Consider the following 25,818-nt stretch of genomic DNA (forward strand, 5'->3'; position numbering starts at 1 on the left):
GTGTGTGTGTGTGTGTGTGTGTGTGTAATGATAAGCAAGGATGTGAGCTAACCTCCGCAACCAGGCCTTCGCCGTGCGCCAGCATTTCCTGCAGAGCTCGCACAGACAGGCACTGGACCAGGATGAAGCCGCACACCGACAAGTCTGGTGGAACATTCTGTTGAAGGGGCCCAAAGAAGAAAAAAAAAGAGTGAACGTTTTCTAGCCGTTTGCTAGCCGTTAGCGATAATGCAGTGACAAGCTCAGCTAACACCAGCTTCTGTTAGCTGCCATAGGCAACTGATTTCCACCTTCTAGCTTGTCCCGCTACCGTAATTATTATAAGTAAGAAGTGCGTCAAATCTCGCCTTATGTCAGTCGTTCTCGAATGGTGTCGGAAAAAAAAAAGTTCAAAGGGCACGTCCCTACTTTTGGCCTTCATTTTATGGAACGAAAATAAAGTGCGTCTTATATTTGATGAATTACGGTATTTTCCACAACACAAATTTACTGCTGACGACTAGGACTTTCATCTGCATCAATGACAGCCTTGGGAATTTTTTAAATCAAAGCACCCAAAGGATCAAGAATTATAGCACGTTACATTTTCCACCCTCTGCATTGGGCTTTGTCACCATGGCAACAAGGGACCGAGCTCCAGCCAAGAAAATCCTCAAAGAGTGAAACAGCACCAAATATGACATACAAACAATTAATAATTGCGTGTTGTGCGCAGACGAAATAGAGAGAAGGAAGGAGGTTGACGTTGTCCTCACCTTACAGTTGGAGGTGGCCTCCAGCCTGCACAGGCGGCTTCCGAAGCCCTCGGCAGCCAGGCAAACTTTCACATGTTCCTCCTGAGAAGTGAAGACGCTCTGCAGGACCACTTCGTCACCCTGAAGTCAAAAGGAGGACTAAATGATCAGCAAAATCTAGTAGGCAAAGGTTTTTAGTCCATTAGTCTCAAATGGAGGAACAAGTGCCCCTGGGGGCACGCGAAGGTACTGCAGGAGGTACGTGAGATTTTTTTTCATGCTTACAAGAACTGTAGTTTTCTTTTCAAATTAAGAGAAAATTAACTCAAACCCGCCCCTAAAATTCATTTTTTTCAACTTTACAGGTAGTAATTTTTTATCTGTTTTCCATTTTTTTAAATGTTTGCAAAAGAGAGTCTAAAAATGGCTGGTACTACAGAACTTAAGTGCTTAAGTAATCTATTACTTAGTCCAGACATTAATTCCCAGATACTTAAGTATTTAATTCCCAGATACTTAAGTATTTAATTGATAATAAGTACATTTAAGAACATTAATTTCCAGATACTCAAGTGTTAAATCGATACTTAAGTATCTGAGATTGAATGTCTGGACTCTTAAAAAAACGTGAAAATACGTCCTTGGCATTGAATGAGTTAATTGTCAAAATGATATTTTTAACTGAAATGCTGGGGTAAAAATTGATGAATTTACATGCCGATTATGTTAATTAATTTTTTCGTCCCCCGAAAATAAAATCTCACGGTTCATCCTCTGTATAAGGCGCATCGGATTATAAGGCGCAGTGTCGGCTTTTGAGAAAATTGAAGGCTTTCCCGTGCCCCTTATAGTGCGGAAAATACGGTAAATATTTACGGAGTGAATGTCAGGAGGACGAAACGTGTCTCCAGGAGATATCCGCCACCTCTGTTAATCTTATCTCCATTTAAATAGCAAACGGACAACATGAAGGCCATTAGATCTTCGCTTCTATTTACGGAACAGGAGAACGAGACAGCAGACAGGAGCACCAACACCTCTTGGTGCTCAGGACGCATAGCTCCATATTGGGACCATGTCTACATTCCTCTTGTCCATATCAGACACACTCTGCAAGCAGTCAAACACGCTGGTCCATGCTGAGATGTTTATTAAGCAAAATCGCAAAATTAACTCACAAAAAATTGAAAAATTGATATAGCCATTAATTGGTCCATACCGCCACCTACTGTCTTGAGGTGAAACATAGGTCAACAAAGAGTTTTCTGTTTGCTGACATACTTTGACCGCAGCTCAACGGAATGTTGCAAAAATCGCAGGAAAATTAATGTCATGAATCCTATTAAAATGCATCTCAAAAATTATCATTATAATGCTTTTATATGGTCCAAAATTCGGAGAGCAATTATTTTTGTACACAAAATCTCGCACATCCAGCTGCAATCACATGGAAGTGTCACAATCGTTGTATTTTGAAATTTGACATCATCTGCTGGAAATTTCAGCTCCCAAGTGTTTGTTCACCCCATTGATTCTATTACGATACCACAAAAATATCAAATGAATTTCCATAAATTGTAACATAATGCCACAAAGGTTATACTATTAAATTGTACATGAAAAATAATTGAGTTATTTAATTAACCTCATTCAATTGTAATTCTTTTTTTCCCTGTTATAAAAATAAACATTTTGACCTGGAATTTCACATGTACGCAAGGCTCGGGTAACGACCAATCATGGCTCAGCAGTTGGTCATGTGATGTCCATAAACTGAACCGTGATTGGACGTTTCTTACATTTTCAGTCGACAGCAAGAGAAAAAATGGGATTTTAATAGCATTAAATTGTACACGAAAAAATATGGTTGTCTAATTAACTCCTTCAATCCCAAAGACGTAATTTTACGTTTTTGAGTGCAGACATTCAGACCCAGGTTTTCTAGATTTACATGTTTATGCACTCCTGGTTTAACTTTAGTTTGAAATTGCGCAACAAAATGTCTCATCATACCTATTTTGTGCAGATATTTTGAAGGCAACGATCTTCTTTTCCTTCATTTTGATTCCAGACCGTAACTACTGATTTTATAGCCGCCGATCTCCCATCCATCACACTTCCCGCACTCCTTATCAGATAAGATCATATGTTTACAACTGGGCAAGCGTGATAGCATGGTGCACTAAAGTTGAGATACTGAGGCCATTTGTGCTCTCTCTTGCCTGAGTCATCCAAGCGAAAAAAAAAAAAAAATCAGCAAAGTGCATTGCATGCTCCAGGGAAGCGAAATGTGAATTCTCACATTATAGTAAATTGAAAAAGTAGATTAGCATTAATGGAAAGTAAAGTTTGAGAATACATGAGGCAGAATTTCTCAACACGTTGCATTCATACTGTTTAATTTGACTTAAATGATCATTTAGAAATGACATTTTCCCATATTATAAGCAACTGAAAGCAAAAAAAAATATCATTTTCAGTTTCTTTTCAGTGTCACTGCTACATATTGCTAATGCTAACACGCGTGCCATTTATAACTCACCATACGTAGAAATTGGAATTCGTCATCTCCGTCACCGGCGTGAGACATTATTTCCAAAATTTCTAGCAGTTGTGAAAGGTTCGCAATGAAATGAAGGAGTGAAATTCCAAACAGCAAGTTGTGAGTTATCAGTGTCCAGAACGAGTGGGCGCGGCCACTTAAGAGGGACGCCATGACGGTTTTTTCACATTGGCGGAAAGTGTGCTGCATTCAGTGTCCAAGATAAAGTGGGAAATACTGGACTTCCACCCGAAGGAATTTAAAGAGGTTTTTCTTTCTCCAAAGAAATGTTTAATTTTCTTGGTATGATTTCGTGATTAGTAATTAATTAAAACACTTATAATCTATAAAGTCTCCAGATTGTGATATGAATGTTGTTATAAATCCCATGAGATTGACGGAAAGTGTGCTGCATTCATTTTCAGAGATGAAGTGGGAAAAACTGAAATCACACCTGAAGACATTCAAATTACGTCTTTTTCTACAAAGTAAATTATAAAATGTTGATTTTATTTGCTTCATCGGGTGTTTAATAATTCATTACAACACTTAAAATTCGTAAAGTATCCATATGGTGATATGAGAAGTGTTAAAATTATTAGAAGTGCTTATTTTTCAAACGCAACGTGAGCTACAGTGCCGTGAATACTCGTCGTACAACGGCAGATTCACCATTTTTAAAGCACACTTTTTAATATATACATTTTCTATCAATGCCACTTATCATCTTTGCATTATTTTTATTTAAAAAAATGGAAGGACCTTCAAACAGCGACATGTTTTTCTAGTGCAGATAAATGAACTCATCCGCTGCCCTCGCAGTAAAATCGTTTTTTGAGGTCCATAGACATCACTAACTGTGAATGAAATAAATGTTCTTCCACATTTATTGCAAGTAATTGATTTTTGTCTTTGGTTTATATTCACGGAAGTATAGCGACAAATTAACTTGTTCACTGCCAGCCCAGTAAAAACAGATTTTGGACTTTTATTGTCATCAGTGACTGCAAATGAGTTAATTCTGTCTATCGATCTACTAATCCACAGGTGTTGAACTCCAGTCCTGGAGGGCCGGTATCCTACATGTTTTCAAACCTTTTCCCTCAAAAACACCCGATTCAAATGATTGGGATCATTTCGAAGCTCCCGCAGAGTTTGCTAATGAGCTAATTATTTGAATCAGGTGTGTTGGGGAAAGAAAACCGGAAAACATGCAGGATGCCGGCCCTCCAGGACTGGAGTTCCACACATATGTACTAATCCATATATTTATATTTCCAATGGGTAAAAAATGATCTCACACCTATTTAAATGTCAGTTTTTGTGACAGTAAAAAAACTATATAATGCAGAGATCGGCCATTAAATAAATTGACAATCATGAAGGAAACAATTGTGACAAAAATGAGTTTGACACAGGAGCAAGATTGTTTGAATAGCATTTATTTATTTCTTGTTGTTCCTTAGATATGATGAAAATGAACATGAGACCAATGCGGCTGTTGCTGTTGGCCAGATGATGCTTAATGAGTGTAAATCTAAAAAGAAAAATACATGTGTGTGATGATTCAGCACAACAGTAAACATATTTAATCCGCGCATACATTAAAAGCATAAAAACACACGATAAAAGTTTGAGAAATTATTCATCTAAATATCCTTTTGCGTCTTGTGTGTATGCCTTTAATGTATAATTAATTTTAAATACTTTTGCGTTCATGTGTTTTTTGGGTGATATTTTTTGAAGGGGGTCATTTGTGGATTCCTCCATTGGGTACGTCTCAACTTGCTTTTTCGACAAATCTAAAAAAGAACTGAGAAGCAAAAAAAACGCTAGGAACTTCCTGTTTACACACAACGCGTGTCGTTTGAATTTGAATATTTGGCGGTGAATCAGGCAAGCGGGTATTTTTGAGAAATGACAAATATTCAACCCAACGGAACCTCCTTTGACTACAGATGCTTTATATTCCTAAATGAAGAAAATGGTAGCAGGCGGAGGGTCCCCCTGTGTGAAAGGTCAGAGGTCACTCTCCCCGTAGAGAGCGGTGGAGAAAGCTGTGTAGTCCAGCGCCCCCGGTGGCGCTCCAGGGGACTTGTAGGGCGGCATCCTCATGATGCAATATTCCGCTTGCTCGGGTGGAAGTTCTCTCCTCAGCTCCTCCACCAGGATGTACGGCTGTGATGCAATACAAAGGCAAGCGTTTGATAAACATCCAAAAATGTAGCAACGGCAAAAAAAAAAAAAAAAAATATTGAAGAGATACCTAACCCTGCAGAGTTGGTTTATTTCAACAAACATCGTGAGTGTATTTCAAATCAGTTTTCCAATTTCAAATGCCATATTGGGTGAACATCCTCAAGTTTAAACCGTGTTGGCACCACCAAGCCACAAGGTGGCAGTAAAGCCATACTTTTGAAGTTACTCACTCAATTCACTTCAACAAAGTTTCGGGGCAACACGATCCCACGGGACAGCGGTAAAGCTCGACTTTTAAAAAGACTCAACATAAGTTTCTTGGCACCACAATGCCACAAGGTGGCGGTAAGGCTCTAGTTTTAAAGTTACTCAACGTCAACAAAGTTTTTTGGCATCACAACGCCACAAGGTGGCATTAGAGCTCTACTTTTAATATACTCAAGTGACTTCAACAAAGTTTCTTGGCACAACAATGCCACAAGATAGTGGTGACTTTTGAAGACACTCAATTCACTTCAACAAAGCTAGCAGTGAAGCTCTAATTTTGAAGTTACTCAATTCACTCCAAAGTTTTTTTAAGCGCGTGAGAGATGCTGAGCCCTGTCGGAAATAGTGAAAATCCTCAAGTTTAAAGTAGGTTTGTGGTGGTAAGGGTCTACTTTTGAAGATACTCAATTCACCTCAAAGTTTCTTGGCACCAAGATGCCAGGTGAAAGCAGTAAAGCGCTACTTGTGAAGATACTCAATTCACGTCAACAAATTTTCTTGTCAAAAAGATGCCACAAAATGCCAATTTTTTTTCCTCTTTACATGACAGAAGCAAAGCACTACTTTTGGCTTAACAAAACTCCACAATTCAGTTAGATATTTTTTCTTGGCACGCAGATGCAGAAAGACACCGTTAAAAAACTAGTTTTGGCTATATGGAGCGCCTCAACTCACATCAACAAAATATCTTGCCGCAGAGACGCCAAACGATAGCGGCAAAGCAACACTGCCGTTTAAGTGAAGCTCCTCAACTCACGGTTCCTAATTACTTTGAATGTATCGTCATCAGCGTCGGCGCGCTTTCCTCGACTTCAAACACAAACCTTGTCGGCCGCCAAAATCCGGAAGGACGCCACGACCTGCTCGGCGGTGTCGGTATCAGCCGTCTCCCTGGTCATAAAGTCGATGAAGGACTGGAAGGAGACGATTCCGGTGCCGTTGGGATCGACCAGCATCATTATCCGGGCGAACTCCACTTCGCCCTAAGTGCCACAAACAAACAAGTCTTTTGCATATTTTCTACACGCAAGCTAGCCGCCCGCGAGGGAAAGCGCCTCACCAAATCGTAGCCCATGGAGATGAGGCAGGCTCGGAAGTCATCCGTCTCCATGGCGCCATTCTTCTTCTATGGTTAGAGGGGGTCATCATATCATGCATAAATCATGAAGAGCGCAGGAAGGCTGAATTTGCACCGCGGGCTTACGTTCCCCATTTTAATGCAATGCTTATATCTCATTGTTTTGTCCGGGCGAGGAAATAAATCCGCAAGGACAGGCAGTCGACGCGGTAGCGCAAACAATAACAAAAAAAATAATAGAATTATTAAACATTTAGTTGGCCAGAGATCTTTTTTTTTTTTGGTATTTGTTTTGCTTGGACAGGTGCTTGTGTTAGATCACAGATGAGTGGTTTTGATTACATCAAGCTGGTATCAACTGCATATATCCGATCGGTGAATTTGCTTAAACTCAAATCGGCATATTTCCAATGTTTACCGTAATTCTCCAAATATAGTTACCACCCATCATTTTTTGGTAAAATTCTGATATTTTCTGTTATGGTATTCGTTGCGGGGAAGGTTGCCTGCGGTAACAACCTCGGCTAACCAGCAGAATAGTGAAATGGTCTAAAAATTCAACCGACGCTCATATTTGATTCAATTGGTGCAGCGTGGAGCAATCAATGGCAATCTTTACCCGATCGAAGTGGTTGAAGGAAGATCTGAATTCGTTCATCTGCTGCTGGCTGATGCCCTTGGCGTCGCGGGTCAGGATCTGGGTTTCGATCTCGTTGATGGTGCGGGCCACCGTTGTGAGGAGCAGCTCCCAGCCAACGCGGATGTGCTGCACACGCAGATGGAAGACAATGTTTTTGCTGGATTAAACAGCATATTTAAGTAAGACTACACTGTTAAAAAAAAAATAAATAAAAATCGTTAACAGTAGGAACCACAACTGTCGTTTGATTCATTTACGTCTATTAAGCTGCCTTTGAAATGCAACCCCGCGACTCTCCCCAGCCTATATGGAGCAGTTGAGTAAAGCTAGTCATTATTACTGCTAGCATCCTGAGCTGTTAGGGCTGCTAAACGCTAACGTAGGATCCGCTGCTAATCGCTTGCAACAGGTGCCATATGATATATTGTCAGTATAAGTACAAGTAAATATTTTGTATGGATCGTTAGTTAGCATAATTAGCAACTTAATTGGATTTCAGGACCGCAAAGTGTTGTGGACGTTGGCCATGAGTCAAGTCAGCCGTTATATCGCGATAAGCTGCTGGGATCTACTTCAAAGTAAAAGTATACATAGGCATATATAATATATGTAATAGGCAGTAATTCCTCAAATATGAGACCCACTTTTTTAAAAACGAAGACCAAAAGTATGGGTTCGTCCCATAAATGGTAAATTAAAAATTAGATTTTTTTTTTCTTGTTGTAATCCGTACTTAGTATTCCTTATTACAGTAATTATGGTAACGGTATTAAGCTAGAGGGTGTACGTGAATTGGCTGTGAGCAGCCAGGGCCTCTTGCAGCTAACAGCAGTTTGTGTTAGCTGATGTTATTACGGTATTATTTTGAATAAAAGAAGCGAGCAGACTGAACCAACATCCGAGTCCATCTTTGTCCACACACAGGAATATTAGAAAAACCAGAGAAGATAATGTAAGGGCTATGCTGTCTCCGGCTGATTGAATTAAAAGTGGCAAGAAATGGAGCAGAGTGCACCGGTTAGGGGACACAGAAAGGTATTGAATTTGAATCGATTATTCATGTTTTTTTGGCATGTACACACAATCATAAACTTGGGGGAACGCCGATGAATCGCAACTTCGAGTATTTATGGCAAAATGAACTCGAGCTGTGTCAGGAAGAAAAGGAAAAATCTCTGATTCCGACGCATTCACTGACTGCTTACAATGCGGGAAATCCGAAATACATGTACCTCCATGGTGTAGTTGGTATGCTTGTTGTCAAACACCAGCGACTCCTGGATGAGCTGGTGGTCTCCCTCCAGCTTGTCGACGTTAGGCTTGTAAGCCACGATGACGTGCTCGCACTGCTTGAGTTGGGTCATCTGGTCCTCCAGGGTGCCGCCGATCTCCAGGGAGCAGCGTCCGATCTCCTGTTGGGCAAGGTCAGGTGGGCTCGGAAGATTTCTAAATACGGCGGTACCTCTACATATCTCTCGATACCAAAAAATATCAGGTTACGAGACACCTCTTTTGGAAAAATATTGTCCGGTTACGGAGGAAAATTCAGGACTCGAAAACGCGAAAATTGGTGGTGAATAATAATGAGGCACGAGACACCGGCGCTCGCTCGAACAAGACTGCCATCCAATGGTCACAGTTAATACTGCAGTGCTCAATTGGCTTATATTAGGTAAGCCTTAGACAATGTTGTCAACTATCCTCTGTAAAAAAAAAAAAAAACACTTGATGAGAATTTTTTTTATTGATTATTGTTATTGCTATTTTAAAAGATGAGAATTCTCGTCCGTGGCACTGAAAGTTAATAAAGTTTGACTGACTTATCAGTCTGCTTTGTTCACATTCCCTTTAGTGCAGCTCCTTCTAGTGGTTGCATAACACAACCCCAGACACTATCGTAGCTTCTACTCTATGCGCCTTAAAATGCGGAGCGCCCAATTATTGAAAACAGTTCTAAAAAAGGCCATTCGTTCGGTGTTTGGAGACCCCTGGGTTAAAGGGTTTAGGAGTGCTATTTGATGCTTGGAACGGATTATGCTATTTACATGTAAAAGGTGCCTCTACTTACGAAAGATACACATTATGAAATGACTTCCAGGAGGAATTAATTTCCTAAGTAGAGCAAACACTGCGCCAGAGTACATTGCTTTAGCTTCTGAGCAAATCTTCCCTATATTAAAAGGTCAGTAACGTGACCGTTCTTTTATGAGAAGATCTCCTCCACTGACCTACTTTTATATAAATTCCAATACGATTAGCCTCCATTAGATAGCCATAACCGTATGAAAGCATCACGCGACGTCTAACCTCCATCCTGGCCTGGATCCAGGGTCCGATGAGATTAGCCTGGGCGGCAAACTGCCGCCTCAACCTTTCGTGGGAGTGCTGGCGGGCCAGCTCTTCCTGCATGGCGCTGTCTCGCTGAGGAACCAACTTCTTGACCTACAACGTGGCTGACGGTGAGAAACGTGACGACGGAAAGGCTTTCGAAGCGACTACCTTGTCCCATTTGACAAGGAGCTCTTCGGTGGTGATGACGCTGTACGGGTTGACGACGCTGGCCCTGATCCCGTAGCTCTGAGAGATTTTCTGCACCTCGTTGTGGATTCCCAGGATGGCCTGTCGCTCGGCATCCGCCTCCGGGAGAGTGGCTTTGAACTGCTCGTGAGCCGCAATTAGACTCTGGAGGGCAGAGGAGGAAGAAGTGCTCAAATTCTGTTCAAACGCCGACGTTTTGTCGGGAGCGATCATTTTCTCCCGCATACGTAAATCATCAATGAGGTTTAATTCAAATCAGATGAAAGTAGGTAAGAGAACATTAAAAGTAGATTGCTTTTATATTAACTTCCTTCGATGGCCGCCAAAATGTGAATTAAAAATTGCCTGCACAGTGGACAGGCCATGAAAAAGATGACATTGATTATTGCTAGCCTATAAAACGTCGATTGTGCAATATAACTTTGTATCAATTATACTGTTAGAACTATCTTGCCATGCAATCATGGAAATCCTGTAATTTCTCTCAATCGGTGAGATTTTTTAATTAAAAAAAAAATAACGTAAATAAATGTTATTTGAAGCATTGCGTTGCACTTATTGCAATTTCATAATATTTTCTGAATGGAATTTATTTTCATAATGGGCATATAACAACACAAATAACAACAACAATATTGACATGAGCTTAAGGACATTGAAACTGTTAGAAGATTAAGTTTTTAATTTTAATGTATATTTTTTTTTAAAGCAAAACATACATTATGCCAAAACCTATGTTTAAAAATTACAAAGTATATGCTTGAAAATTTTTCAACAATATTAAGTTGGCGGTTGTATTCTTGTTAAATTATGACATTTATGGTTCCAAATATGGGTGATTGGATTTCTAATTTATTTATCAGCTATCTAATTTTTTTTTTTTTTAAATTTCATGTCTGCTTTCATTTTCATTTCATTTCATTGCGCGGTTATGCAACAAAAATTGCCATTAATTTCATGTAATTTAGAGAAAAATAAACCAGGATAAATATCAAATTACCAATATCAAATTGTTTCTATATTGTGCAGTTCTATGTGTAATTCATAAAAGAAAAAAACAAAAGATAATATAATTTAATAACAATAATATTTCATTAAATGAGTATTATTAACTAATAAATATTCAACATTACGTTATTATGAAAAAGTAATATTATTTGTTTAATCCTTTACAATAAATCAACTGGATTTAAGGGGAAGAAAAAAATACATATGAAGACGTATCCGAGAGAAAATGGTGGCCGGATTACTACTAAACTACTTAAGTCTGAATACTTTGCTTTCAAACATTTTATCCAGCCTGCAGTACAGTAAAGGGACGCGACTGTGTAATACCTGGACTTCGTCTATATTGTGCACCATAAACATGTCCTGCAGGTCCTCCATGGCTCCCTCCATCCAGTTGTTGAAAGGAGCCGAGCGCTTGGCAAACTCCAGGAACAACTGGTCGATGGTCTCCAGCAGCTTATCTGTACGCTGCAAGAATTAGCGCACCGCATAAATCCCGAAAAACAGGGACTCAAAATGTCCAAGTTGACCTCTTCCAGGCAAATCCCATTACAAATACCCCCCCCGCCCACACACACGCACACACACCTGTTATGACGACTAACCCCAGAGAGAATAACATTAGCACGGCCTTGTTAACCCCAACTTTGGCTCGCTCAGAGGGGGGATTTTATCGAGTGGGACGTGGACAGACAACGGGCCTCTGCTGCTGTCATTCACACTTGAGCCTCAGAACTTTTCGAGCACTTGCGGGTCAGCGTGGATCAGAGGAAGCGGTCATCGGGACTGGAGCCAGTCAGAGGCCGCATGATGACAGCCATGTCTCCATCCGATGCCGTATGAAACGCCTCTGGATATTTTGGCTGAACGCATGTCTACTGATGTGGATCATTAGCGCACTCTGGTGGAGACTTAACGCACATGCCGGGACAACGGTCGGTATAACGGTGCTTCTCTACTATTTTTTGCAAAGCATTTCCCATGAATATGAGATCATGATCTATGAAAATTGTATGAATATACCTCAAATTGTAACACTAAGATAAGAGACATTTAATTCAACAGTCAAAAAATGTTACCTTTTCCCTTTAGAGGGATTATACTGAGTACAGTTTATTCTGAATCTGAAAAAAACAACAACTTAAAAGTGAATAAAGTGGCTGTAAGGAAAAAATATGTTACACCTTATTAAACTAGACACCTTTCTGACCGACTGAACTGAAAAAAATCGCAAATTGATCTAGAACATTAACGCAGGCGCACCAAACTCTAAAAATTTTACCTGAAGAAAACCTTTGAAACACCGTGCTAAGTTTTTTCTACATCACATTAACAATTAATTTGACTATTAAAAAGTTTAGAACGGATGGAATTCATGTTGGCTTTGCGCCTCACCTCCAACGCTTCCCTCCTTTTCTGGGTCAGGGTTCCCAGTCGATCCCACAAGTCACAGATGCTCTGGCAGCGATGGTTAACAGCTGCCACGTCATGGTAATCCAGCTCACTGGAACAGAAAATATTTTGGAAGATGCGCCGTTTTACACACAAAAAAATATTGCATATATTAATCCACGTCAAAACAGACACTTTGCTACGAGTATGCTACGTAAGCTACGAGTCCGATGTGAAAGTACCCTGATGTGTTCATTTTTTTTTTCTTTTTAATGGACCGCAGCCAATCATCTGCCATGAACCGTGGAGCGACTTCACACTCGCGACGCACCGTCTCGGACAATGACCGAAGACGCGGAACGGGGCTGCGTACTTTAGCTCCTGTGCAATGGCGGCGATCTGCTCCACTCTGTCTTGGTGGGCCGCCAAGTCGCTCTCGAAGGCCTCGTGTTTCCGAAGCATGGCCTTTATTTGTGTCAGGGTGGCTGTTTCGTAATCCTTCTGGGTCAGCAACATTTCTTTCCCTGATAGCGCACGTTAGAGAAGAAAGATTAGAAGTTCAGATTCAAGCGGGGACTTTCTGGTGGTAATAAGGAACACGATGGAGACTGTGGACGGACTTGAGTTTAGATCAGGCTGGAAACAAATGGTAAATAAATAACGCGTAAGGACATAAGGGAGAGATGCACGCTGGATGTGAAAAATCTACACACCTTTTCAAATGCAAGGCTATTATGATTAAATTAAAAGGAATGGAATCATTTCAAGGTGAACCAATAACCTGTCTAAATTTAGCTCTATTGGGGATTATTTAGAGGCTTTTAAAAGGCAGCTGCACTTTTTATAACTACTGAATGTACAATACAAGTGCTCACCACTGGCCCAATTTTCATGATTGGTGGCCTTTTGGCGAAACTTTTCAGCCAGGTGGTCCAGTCTCTCCAACCTGCGAATCTCTGTGAGGAGCCACTCCTCGTAGCCCTTCTCTGCATTCTCCAAGCCTTGCCATGCTGTGGCAATATCCTGGAAGCACAAATAAATCAATAATTGCACTGTCTCCTGCCCTGGCAAATTGATGATGCCGGCTTCAGCGAAGGAAAGATTTGGAGCGACTTACAGACACCATCTTGCCCTCGGAGGGCATGAAAGCCGGACGGTTGCTGATGCGCAACTTGGTCTGCAGGGTGTTGAAGTTGATTTCTAGTTGGCACTTCTCTTGCACCTTGGGAGGCTTGTGCTGGCGCCTGTAGTCCCGGAAGTCCTCCAGCTTCCTCTGCATCTCCGCCATGGTCCTCTCCGGGGTCCGGTTCTCCAGCCAGGGAGTGGTACGGCGGATCCATTCCAGAAGCTGCCAAGATTATTAGGACATAATAGCGCCGTATGATAGCAATGGGAATATTGTGAATAAGGCTTTTTTGGGATTGATTCAAATGGTTGAAAACAAGCAATTGTTGCTTCTGTCTTTTAAAAAAATTTCCTCTAGGTGGCTCATTGATTATAAAAGCTTCTTAACATCACCTTGAGTAAAACAACAAGAGTTAAAAAAAAAAAAAAAAAAAATCTGCACTATAAGGCGCATCGGATAATAAAACGCACATTCAACCATTGGTCTATTTTAAAAACTGTTTTCATATGTAGGGCGCACCTCATTATAAGGCGCATAGAATAGAAGTTACAGTCGTGGCTGGGGTTGCGCTACGCGTCCACTAGATGGAGCTGCACTAAAGGGAATGTCAACATAACAATCAGATAAGTCAATCAAACCTTTCTATCAGAAATTAAGACGTTACCTGGCTGGCCAGCCTCTCATACTCCTCCATCAGTTTCTCATTCTCCTGGTTTACACCCAAAACCTTACAGATTCTGTTTGCAGCCGTCTCAGCCTGAGGGAAAAAAAAAATCTCATTACAGTGACAGAGCGCTACGCTTACCACAGCTTTTTTTAATGATTCCAATATGATTCTTAAAATATCATTTTTGGGTTCACTATCAGTGGTACGATGGTCTATTAGGGACACCTAGCGAAGACAAAGGTGAGATGAGATTTAAAGTCATCATGACGATATCTAAAGTTGTTATGACAAGATTTAAATACATCATGGTGACCCTCATAAAAATAATTGTGCATTTTGTGAGGAGGGATTAGACTTAAAGCTTCATCTCTGTGTGACAACCGAGCTCAACGTCACCGGTTGATTTTAACGCCAGTTTTATTTTCGTCATGATGAATTAATCTCACCATGTCTCATAAATATCAGGCCATGATGATGATTTCGAATCTCGTTATGATGCCGAAATCTCATCACGATGACTTCGAATCTCTTTTGGGAGACTTCAAATCTGGTCACGATGATCAAATCTCATCATGATGGTTTAAATGTCATTATGACCACTAAATCTCATCATGACTTTCAAACTCATGGGGGAGGAGTTTAAATCTTGCTGAAAAGTATCATCATGACTACATTTCATCATGACTTTCTTGTGAGAATCTCTAAATCTCGTTAAAATGACTTAATCACATGATGACTTTAAATCTCATTATGACCCTTTAAAACTTGACTAAATCTCATGACTTTTAGTAATGTAAAATGGCTGTAAATCCCATTAAAATGATATAAAATGTAACCATGACTGACTCATCATGACTAATTCTCGTAATGATGACTTTAAATCTCATCCTGATGACTTCAAATATCATGACTTTAGAACTTATTATGACTAAATCTCACCATGACTTAATCTAGTTAGAGACTACTTAATTTGCATTAAAATGACTTTTAATCTCATCGTGATTACTAATACTCATAATGACATCTTGTTATGACTTTAAATTTCATCATGACGAATTCTAAATCTGCTGATTTTTTTAATCGCCAAAATTGAACTAAACAAAAGTTTTGGGATAAACAAAACAGGTTTTTAATGTATTGTAAGGCACTGTAACATTAAGCACGGTTTTATCATTGCAACATTATGTTGTTGAAAAAAATACAGCTTTCCTATGCACTTATTTTCACACATAATACTGCAAAAGCACATCATGTTATCTGATAAGATGATTTTGCCGACCTGCTCCGCACCAGCAAAAGCATGATAGAAGCAGGACACATACGTCATGATAGCTCTTTCGTCAGGTTTGGGGGTGTTTATAATATCTGAGGAGGAGATCGTATCAAAATGAAAAGAAGGTAAACAGGAGATATTATCTTAGTGATGAACGCAACGGAAAAAAAAAGCTCATCTCAATGTTCCTCAGCGGTTGGTTACCTTCGGCATCGAGCATTTTGGGAATGTCCAGGTGTTTCTCGGCTATGTCAAAAGCCAGGTTCAGGTTCCCCAGAGGATCATCCTAAAATAAAGAAATACAATTCCACGTGACCAAACAGCAATGCCAGACTTAAAATGCCACCGGGCCTGACCTTCATGCGACGGCGGGCGCGTTAAACTTTCCCATCACTTGCATGCAATTCTCATTTATCCGAAGATCCGACGCTGAAAAAGCTCTCGTGGCTGGCTTTTATTAGATTGAAATGTAGCGTTTGATCAATGAGGCGAGCGGCTCAACAGGGGAAATCGATAACGTTTTGACACTATAATTGCGGGATCCACTTAATGCCTCCTTCTGTCATTAATTGTGTTTTAGATCGAGCAATTTATCTTGCATGTCACAGTGAGGTGTTAAATGCTGAGAAAATCCAAGCAATCTGTGCAAGGTTTAGATTAAACCCAACACACGCACTGTAAATTTCAAACTAAAAGCTGCTACTTTTTTCTCACGCTTTTCGTCCAGTCTGGCATCTTCATTTTTTTTTTTTTACTCGCCACCAGGGGGCAGTTTACAGATCAACAAAGGGAGACAGAAGAAGACGCTGTCGTAGTCTTGATTTTGAGCTGCTATTTTACTCGAACACCAGGGGGCATTTTCCACTAATCAACACAACCAAGCAAGTTACTGTCGTGTCGGTGCAGTATTCTAGCAATTCGAGTGTGTTAAATTGCTCTGGTTACGTGTAGAAAAGGCCTAAGATTGTATCATGCCGAAGTTTAGCCGCCATTGTTGTCTACACTATATGACGGGCAAGACCAGGTGCTCCTGGATCCAGCAGAGGATGAGATGGAGGGATCAGATGATGCCAGAATGGACGCTTGAATAGACCGGAGGACACCCGTAATGGCTCTCCGCTTCAACAATGCGAGCCCAACAGGCACGCTCACCTGGAGCCAAGCTCAACAGCTGCAGATTGACGCCGTCGCCAATCGAAAAAAGTCCACGGGTGTCCATGAGTGTGAGAAAGCGAAAGCAACGGGAGGTGGCAGATGAAGTCGCGATACTCCAATGCGCTGGTGTGTTTTTCGTTATTCTCAAGAGGACAAGCGGCCTCTCGCCGCGCACGCCGCGTGACTGTAATAGCGAAGGGGCGAGGTCGCGCTCCGAGGCTCAAGTTTCCGTAACCATTCGAGGCCGTGTTGAAAAGCGAAGGGTTCCGCTTGCAAGACTGACGACAGACGAGTCACTCCTGCTGGGCAGTCACACTTGGAATTAACGCGTGCAAATTGGGATCTCCAGTGGAGGGATTCGAATAGAAAACTCCGGTAAAGTGCTATTGTATAAGGAATATTCCCTCAGGTGAGAAAGTAAAGAACAGTTTCGCAAATACAAAAACTGCAGTAATATGCAGCCAATTTCTATTTAATAAATTGGAATGTTTTATAATGGGTAGATAGAAAACTTTTTCCTGACTTAAACTATGCAGCAGCAGATTATTTCAGGTTCTCCGTGTCAAACTCCAGTCCTTGAGGGCCGGTATCCTGCGTGGGTTCTGGTTTTCTCATCCCAACACACAATTCAAACAGTTAGCTTGTTAGCAAGGTCTGCGGGAGCTTGAAAACAATCCTAATCATTTGAATCAGGTGTGCTTGAGAGAGAAGTGTCGAAAACAGGCAGAATACCGGCCCTCGAGGACTGAGTTTGACACCTGCGCTCTAGAAACAATGACATTTTAGACATTAGTCTCCTCTTTAAGTTTCTGAAGCAAAGACGTTAAAACCACAGGTGCATTCTTTGCTGGCTACAACAAAACATTCCAGTCAGCTAGCCATGCTAAAAAGTGATCAGTAGTAACGGCAACTGTGTCAGTTGAGTCATTTACATCTATTATTATTATCAGGTGCGGCTCGCTGCTGCTTGTCACTAGCCACCACCTATCGTTGGGAACAGGCAGCATATAATACAATGTCAGATTAATTAAGTCTTTTTTAGCATTTAAAAAAAAAAACATTTCCATTTTAAATGTTTATTTTTTGGTCATTTTGACTTAAACTGTGCATAACAGCAAATTGTTTTTTCTCTCAAGTAACATCTTTTTTAGATTTTAGACAAATATCTTCCCATTTGGTTTATGAAACAAAGTGACGAGCAAACCACAGTAGCAATGTTTGCTAGCTAAAAGAGCCCACTTGAATGAGCCTTGTTTGTTAATAGGTAGTCACGGCAACTCTGTCGGTTGAGTCTTTTGTTTCTCTTAAACCGCCTTTGAAGAGTAAAGGTAATTGCTGGGAAGAAGCCGTATAATGTACTGCGATTATGAGTAATTAAATCTTTTTTTAAATATTCTTAATTTGCATAATTAGCAAACGAACTTGATTTCAGGACAATGTAGTGCAGTTGAGGTTATTAATGAGTCAAATCTGCCGTAATGCCGCGAAACGTTGCCAGGATCTACTTCGAAATAAAAGGGAAAAAAGGCATTTATGATGTTATGAAATGTTATTTTTAGAAGATAAAAAGTTGGCTTTCTTACCGAGCCGGTGGTGTGTTACTGTCAAGCATGCCTGAAGCATTTTTTTTCAAACCTAGGTGCTCAGTTTGAATAATTTCGTTAGCATGACTGTCAAAATTACTTGCGGTGCATCACGATGAGAACATTAGGTGCACCTCGAATGTGCTTTTGCACAAAGGCTGTATCATAAATTTTGCATTTCCAGAGCTAACGAAAAATATTATTGCCACTAACACTGAGATGTTTCCCCACACTCCAAAAACGCGATAACTGATATGGTATAAGGTTTATTGATGTGACCCATGTGATTTGCTGGCGACCAGTCAACCAAAACAACCAATCACGATTTTTTTGCAGGCAAATTTGAACTCAATATGTAGTGCGCAGTTGAGTGCGTTTTTATTGGTTCACACAGAATCGTTATTACTGCGTGTGCATGTCAGTCAGTGTTAGTGTTTGAGAGCTGACACACAGCATCTCCTGTTACGGGTAACACACACGCACGACACCTTGCTGAGCTTAGAGTAGTCGAGCAGGTCGGGTCTGTGTCTGTGAATCAGGGCGCAGAAGGCCAGGCCGTCCTTCCAGCTTCACCGGTCGATGAGCAGAGAGAGCCAACATGTCAGTTCCGACGGGCACTTTAGCATAGCGGTTCTCAAACGGGGGTTCGTGTACCCTGTGGTACGTGAAGGCATTTCCGCGGGGGGTACTTAAGATTTTTAAAGGGTTTCTGCAGGTATCAAGGACATCTAATTGAATGATTCTGAAAGGTTTGGCATGAACAGTATAAGTTTCTTTTCAAATTAAGAGCAAATTAATTGGAACATGAATCAATGTATTCCTAACTGTTTTAGTGACTTCTTTGCAAAATGCCTTTATTTTGTTCAGTTTTAAACAGATCTCATTAGAGTTCAAAGTTAGATACGGATCTCAGTACCTAAAGTAATCACGAACTCAAGTACTCATTACCTAAAATGATCAATTACTTTAGTACCATTTAAAACCAAGAGTTCTACTCAATATCGTGCCAAAGAAAAATAATTATGCGCTAAATTGCATTTACTTGCGCTATGTTAAATATAATATACAACAGGCTTAAACTGTCAGGATTAAGGTCAAGGTTTTCCATTACTTAGGGAGGTCAAATGTTGACTTACCTCACATGGAAGTTCTGGACATTAACATTCCTGTAGGGGGCGGTCTTTCTTTGACACCACAAGAGGAGACCTTCTTTGGCAGATGTTTCTGCAAGCACGGTGGAGGTACATTCGCAAATATGATGACAAAGTAACAGTAATCGATGTTTTTATGCGTTTTATCATCACACCTTCAACAGAAATATCCTGAATGGCAAATCGGAGGATTATTGTCCAGATCATCCCAAGCGTCATCTTCACGTTCCCGTCCACGATCTCTGAAAAACGAACACAAATCCTATTAGCAAAGATGGCCATATGTTGCGCGCCGCATATTTTGCCGAGGTTTACGTTACCTTCAGCTCCGATGGAGACAAGTTTGACCCCTTTGCTCGTGATGAAGTCCAGTGCTTTGTTGACGTTAGCAATCTTGTGAAAGCGCATCTTTCCTCTGTCCGGCTTTGGTAACCTCTCACCTGCCAACACGGCATTGTGGGAAGGTCATGTGGGTAAATACTGGACACAGTGAGGAGTCATTACAGGAAGTTGCTCAGAGAAACGAAGAGCAGTACAGTCAGAAATGAAGTAGCGCCAATCATTTCGATTTGTAATCTGACCTGAGATCACTTCCAGAAGCAGCATAAGTTTCAGTCCGTTTCTCAAGTCTTCTTCAATGTTTTCGATTTGAGTGCCAGCTTTTCTCAGGTGGGAGTTACACCAGGCAGTGAAGGTCTACCGGAACAGAGACATCAAGTCAATGACAGAATAAACAGCCTCTACTTACGAAATTAATTCGTTTCGGAAGTCGTTTCGTAACTTGAATATTTCATAAGTCGAAGTGCTTTTTTTATTGACCAATAAATGGACTGCAGAGAACCTAGCTCAAAAATTAGTGCTGTATTACAAAAAAAGCGTGGTTGTACTTTTGGTGAAATAGGTCAGATCAAATAACTACCACCTCTGGTGTTCCCCAGGGGTCAATCCTTGGTCCCCTATTGTTGAATCCATACATGCTTACATTAATCCAATTAATACATTGCCACGGGCTCTGTCATCATTAGTCCGCCATTTTTTCAAACTGAACCAAACTGCAGGCAGTCCTCAGGTTACGCAGTACCCGAGCTACGCTGTTTTGACTTTATGACGCCTGAGTCTCATCCGCCATTTTGTCTCCAGTAGCCCGCCAACGTGCTCCGTAATTTTCTCGATATCCTCGCCGTTTTTACCCTCCGTCATTTTATTTTCCCCGCGCATCTGTCGTCAACTAGTAATCTTCCAAACTTTTCTGATCCGTCATTCGTCAATTCCCTCAATTTCTTAGGTTTGCAAAACCGCACGCCCAGAATGTGAACCGACGAAGATTTGCCTTGTCTAAATTGAAGCAAGATGTCCGAGTTGAGTGCCGCGCTGTAAGCTTTTCTAATGTTTTCTCAATTACGTTTGGGACACAGTGACCAATACCAGGCCAAAAGTGTCAAATGTCACCTCTTTTCATCCGCAGCGTCAGAACAAATGTGCTTGTGAGATACTGTAAATCCATTTAAGATGGGATTATTGTCCTTCTCCTCCTATTTCTGTCCAGTCTCTCACTCTCCAACAATGGCCGAAGAGCCGGGAGCCGACCACAGAGCTCAGCATTCCGGCTGATATAAGGCGTTAAATATAGAGTGCTCTGGGATGCTTCATGATAAGGGACCCGCAGGGAGGGAAGAGCGTCAGAACGTGTCGTCGTCTCAGCGTGAGTGAAAATGTCATGCGGACAAAGAAATTGTTCCCTGTTTTCCGTCGCCGTGCGGGCACTTGAAATGCGATTGGATACAGGCGCGAGGTGGCTCTATTATCGCAGTCGTTCTTCCAGGTCAACCTCATTACGGTGATGGAGATAATAGAATACCTTTACGTAGACGCCACAGGGACAAAAATACAGTACGGTATTAGGATTGGGCATTCGTATGAAAGCCATATGATTTTTCCAGGGCTGATAACGGTTATTAGGGGTGGTCGATTCCACTTTTTTTTTAGACTTATACCGGCACGAGTCCGCAACTCTTGAGTAGCCACTGATACCGACACCAAGTATCGACGCCTAAGTATCGATACCTTAAATTTCCCCAATTAAACAAAGACGGATTATTTTAAGGAAAGATTTCGATATAGAATTTTCCTTAAAATTTCCTAAAACCAATGACAATTTTATATTGTTCTAATTTATCATTTCCAGCTCAAAACTCAAAGAGAGTGACTAATACAAGGAATTGCTACCATCGTCAATACCATCTTTATCGTGAGAGTTACGTTCTAAAAATAACCCGTGATAAGTCAAATCTGTGAAGCAGCCATGTTTACTTATTTATTTTTCCAATTAATATACATGTTTTAATGCTGTAAAAAAAAAAACTCAAAATACACTTTTCTCAGACGGGAGTTAACATGTGATCACATTTGTTTCTCCCAAAGTTCAAACCTTTGTAAAATGGACACATAAGAAACTGATAATAGTTAATATAAGTGACTCGTTGGTATTTCACCGATCGTCAGCCATTACTAAATATCAGCCGGTTTGACCATAATTCAACATTACATTAACATCTTTGGGTATTTCTGGGAGAACACATACGCAGTTAAAAAAAAAAATCCATGAAACAGTGAGACTGCGAAATATGACAACTCGTAGTCTGAAATTCACAGTATGCGAAATAGTGCATTTATTTTGTGAGGGGTGCATTTTGATACCTGTGAAATTCTATAACTGGGTGATTGTTTAGGTGCCCTATAAACTGATTGTCTACGTGCCCTATAAATTGATTGCATCCAGTCAAAAACGAATGAATGAAATCTTTTTTTTTTTTGTCTGATGTACATAAACTCAAACTGCACCGCCTAGGGCCGAAAAGTACGCTTCTATTCGAACACTGAGAGCAAAAAGGCCATCACATTTCACAGCGAGATCTCCCTCTGGGTTTGTGACTGAACTGTTGGCATCCTTGTTAAGAATCGCAGCCGGCCGCCGCACCAAATTTCACTCGGAATAGAGTGGCAATGTTTCCGAGCGCTCGGACTCCCCGCTACTGGCGAATGACGGCTCGGGCTAAAAATATTTATGGATCTCATACAGCCGGGGCCCGAGCTTGGAAATCTCCTGGGTTGATGCCTCTGGGGACTTGCGAGGTAACGCTGACAGGGCGGAGATGGATGGGAAATACATGAAAGAGTTCCACAACAAAGACAAATTCTGATAAATAACACATATTTGCCTGTCATATTTCCTGAACTCTGCTTTTTGTTTACATCTTGACATCACAGTTTCATTCAAGGTGCATTTCTGACGAAAATTAGGTACAATCAAGACTGCCCCCCCCTAAAAAAATAAATCTCGTAATCGTAATTTAAATGACGTAACGAAGCAAACAAAAAATGTATTTAAAGGTTTGATTTATCAAAAAATAAATCTTTACACCATGAAAATGTATACTGATTTTAAATCTGTTTCAACGTAAACAACATTCATAGCTTTTGCAAAATGTGCTTAAGTGTCACAGTTGTTTCATTTAATGCCAAAGACGTTTTTTCACATATATTTTGTGAGTAAAGGCAGTCAATCCAATGTATTTATCTATTTACAATTTTTTTTACTTATTTAGTCATGTATTTTCAAGTGAGGGTAAAGGAGGGTAGAAAAATGAGTAAAATAGGTTGTGACTATTCTAAACATGTCTCGTAAACTACTCATCTAGGATTCTACTATTTTTGCAAAACGTAACTTTTTAGCAAATTTTAAAAAGACAATCACACAATAATCATACAACAATAGCACAACAAAATGATTGTGTTTTTTTTAAACATTTCAAAACAGTTAGGAACTATGTTGAAATAAGATGAGGTACTTCATTACACCCAAACGAGTGATTTAGTGCGAGTTGCCCCGAAATTAACATAATTTTAAATTGATTTATTATTGACTAGCAGAACATAAAAAAAAGACATGATATTTCCGAGGAACGTGTGTGTCCTCTGTCCTAGAGTACATAGTACCTGTCACTCACAACACAAAGTAGGCAGTTCACTAGAGTAGATGCTCAAACCGTGTTTTAAATTTTCTGAATACCTTGTTTAGTTCCATGACAAGCAAACTATTAAGAAGGATCAAGCATCGTTAAACACCATTGGAAACACCAGTGTTTATTGGCTCTACTTTACACTGTATTACCAAGGGCCTACCGGAAACAAATTTTTTTTGGACAGTGCAAATTCTAATATTTAAATGAGTTAAGTCATTTTTTTTAAAAATTAAACGTAATGTTTTGACAGCACAAATCTCGACTGTGGAAAGACATGAAACTACTTCCTTTGGATTGAATGAGTTGTACAACTATGTGCGTTTTTGGGATGGAATGAGATAATAATGGTGATTAATGTTAGATTAATTGTATATAGGTTATCCCATATTTGCTTTTTGCAATAAGTATATTGGTAGATTATTAGACATGGATTTTTTCTGTTGGGAGTTGTTTGCGAAGAAAATGCGAGGAGATGATACGTCTCCTGTAGCTGTAAGAAGAAAGCAGGTAACCACATTGTGGAACGGTAGCATGGACTGATAGTGTAAAGACTCTCTCCTACATCCCTCACTATCACAAGCTGATTGTTACTTTGACATCATGTCTCCCCTAACCCTTTTCTGCAGCAAATGGCTTTGCAGCTATAGCCTAATGAATAAAAAAAGCTTAACAACATGTCCTTTTGGAGATCTGTGATGATGCACATCTCTGTCCGTTCTCCTCGCGAGTAAAAAAGAATCCAAGTCCCTTGTCTTCCTTCCTTGTGTTTCGTTTATTAAATCTTTTCAATTGACTGTATCTGACAATTAATACTACTGATCACTTTAGCCAAAATGGTGCAGCTCCATGTTCCACTGTGTGTTGCCAACGTATGTTGCCACAAATACACAGTTTCCTCACTTGGGGGGGGGCATGGATGTTAAAGAGCGGTGACCTCCAGCTGTGCAAAGAAGCCAAGTCATAAAGCCCTAAAATCAACTGCGAGCATGGGGGGCCCAAGGCTATATTCAGTCAGGCTTGTGCAATATTTTTTCTGCGTGCTGTCGCTATAAACAAAAGAATTCCGCGCCAAGGACAGCGGCTTAGCCCTACTACAATGCCCGCCCGTGGCGCTGGTTAAAATAAGACGCAGCGTCCATTCTAAATCCCGAGAGCGTCATCATGTGTTGGGAGCATCTGTTGACAGCTCGCATTCCTGGCGTATCAGCCGAGAGAGAGCCGAGCTGCTGGAAAGCAGGGCTATTGTTAGCTTAGCCGCTACCCGCCGCATCCGTTCGTCAAAGAACCGACGGAGGACTATCGGATTCCGTGACTGAAATTTTAGGATGTTTCACTTCATTTGGGAGAAATTTGGAGCTAACGTCATCAACGTATTTGTACGGAGAAGAAAAAAAAAAAACTTTCGCTTTCAAGCTACTATCCCGAACATTGGCGAAGAAGAAGAAGAAGGTAGCCGCATTTTTTATCTTGTTGGGTTTCGTTCAAGGTCAAAATTGGTCTTAAGACCACCTGAAATAGTCTTACTTGTTCTGAAACTGAAATTCAAAAGTAGAGATTGAACTTGTGTGTGATTTTGTTCCCTTATTTTTTTAGTTTGTTTTCTTTTGTTAAAAAATACATCCTTAAATTCCTATTGCTATTTTGTCTGGTCTGGTTTAGAACAAGGAATAAAAAAATAGAGATAAATAACAGGATTTTTTTTTTTACATCAGTTAAAACAAAAAAAAAAAGAATAAAAAGTAGTCTCAAACCGACAATAGAAAAAAATAGTCATAAATGAAAAGAGGACATCTACATACTATGAGCAAGGCAAAAAAAATGCAGTGTGCTACTAGAACAAAAAAAAAACAATAAAAAACTTCAGAAGTCAATGGGTTTGGTGAATAATTATTCAAGTTACTGTAACGAGTAATTTGAGGGGGAAAATGATCTTATTGTGTTATTAAATACTACAATTCAAAACGTTGGTAAGTACTTCAGCAAAGATGATTGTTTACACACATGACGTACTTTCGTGGCCCACATAAATCGAATTGGCGGACCGAAAGCGGCCCGCGAGCCTTGGGTTCGAACAATAAAGTTTCCCAAATTTGTTGCGTTCCAGGGCCAAATTTGGACTTACTTTCCTCTGCTGTTGCTCCCAGGCCGGGTCGAGGAGCATATCCCGGTCCCATTCGTCCTCTTGGAGCATATACTCATCCTCGTAGCCATTGTCGTAGCGCACGGTGCTCTCCATGTGGGTCACGGTCATCATCTTTACGGGGCCCTTCGAAACTCGACTTCAAGTACAAATACAAATAAAGTTGTGAATAACGGGAAACTCGCACGACTTGGGATTCTTCTCTCGCTCGCTCGGTCTCACACGCACGCTTCTCTTTTGTCCCCCCGACCTGACAGACGTCTGGCCCCGGTTGCCTTGAGCAGGACGGGAGCTGCGGGTTAT

At 40.6% G+C, this 25,818-nt stretch overlaps 2 protein-coding genes across 3 annotated transcripts in view; both read right to left on the minus strand.

Annotated features, from left to right (window-relative positions):
- Positions 1 to 3,380, minus strand: part of ryr2b (ryanodine receptor 2b (cardiac)) — an 81,708-nt gene extending 78,328 nt beyond the window's left edge. Inside the window, exons 1-3 of the mRNA XM_088421312.1 lie at positions 3,277 to 3,380; positions 756 to 875; positions 53 to 157 (exon numbers count right to left, since the gene is read on the minus strand). Of these exons, the coding sequence (XP_088277438.1) occupies positions 53 to 157; positions 756 to 875; positions 3,277 to 3,324 (273 nt within the window). The 5' untranslated portion in view covers positions 3,325 to 3,380. The remainder of the gene's footprint in view (positions 1 to 52; positions 158 to 755; positions 876 to 3,276) is intronic.
- Positions 3,381 to 4,708: 1,328 nt separating this feature from the next.
- On the minus strand, positions 4,709 to 25,778 carry actn2b (actinin, alpha 2b). Of its 2 annotated transcripts, XM_088421313.1 has the most exons (21): positions 25,498 to 25,778; positions 19,935 to 20,049; positions 19,674 to 19,793; positions 19,509 to 19,595; positions 19,339 to 19,426; positions 18,691 to 18,769; positions 15,669 to 15,750; positions 15,471 to 15,556; positions 14,189 to 14,281; positions 13,516 to 13,746; positions 13,274 to 13,421; positions 12,772 to 12,922; positions 12,402 to 12,510; positions 11,334 to 11,474; positions 9,960 to 10,142; positions 9,768 to 9,902; positions 8,693 to 8,872; positions 7,440 to 7,586; positions 6,803 to 6,868; positions 6,567 to 6,725; positions 4,709 to 5,454 (listed from the first exon to the last, which is right to left on the minus strand). In XM_088421313.1, the coding sequence occupies exons 1-21, from the start codon at positions 25,627 to 25,629 to the stop codon at positions 5,296 to 5,298; spliced, it is 2,691 nt and encodes an 896-aa protein (XP_088277439.1). In that variant the 5' UTR covers positions 25,630 to 25,778; the 3' UTR covers positions 4,709 to 5,295. The 2 variants fall into 2 exon arrangements, with proteins under 2 accessions (XP_088277439.1, XP_088277440.1); XM_088421314.1 differs by lacking the exon at positions 25,498 to 25,778 and having other exon boundaries at positions 19,674 to 19,833; positions 19,935 to 20,023.
- Between the last annotated feature and the right edge of the window lie 40 nt (positions 25,779 to 25,818).

This window comes from Hippichthys cyanospilos, chromosome 8 (assembly GCF_059441005.1).
Source record: "Hippichthys cyanospilos isolate Australia breed blue-spotted pipefish chromosome 8, RoL_Hcya_1.0, whole genome shotgun sequence".
In the NCBI taxonomy this organism is placed as follows: domain Eukaryota; kingdom Metazoa; phylum Chordata; class Actinopteri; order Syngnathiformes; family Syngnathidae; genus Hippichthys; species Hippichthys cyanospilos.

Bases quoted from the DNA above. Each gene is read 5' to 3' on its own strand.
- actn2b (XM_088421313.1), bottom strand. From the start codon at position 25,629: ATGATGACCGTGACCCACATGGAGAGCACCGTGCGCTACGACAATGGC. The intron at 19,427-19,508 runs GTGTGATGATAA...CCGTGCTTGCAG, and splicing joins TCAGGATATTTCTGTTGAAG to AAACATCTGCCAAAGAAGGT. The intron at 9,903-9,959 runs GTAGTCGCTTCG...GCCACGTTGTAG, and splicing joins TCCTTGTCAAATGGGACAAG to GTCAAGAAGTTGGTTCCTCA.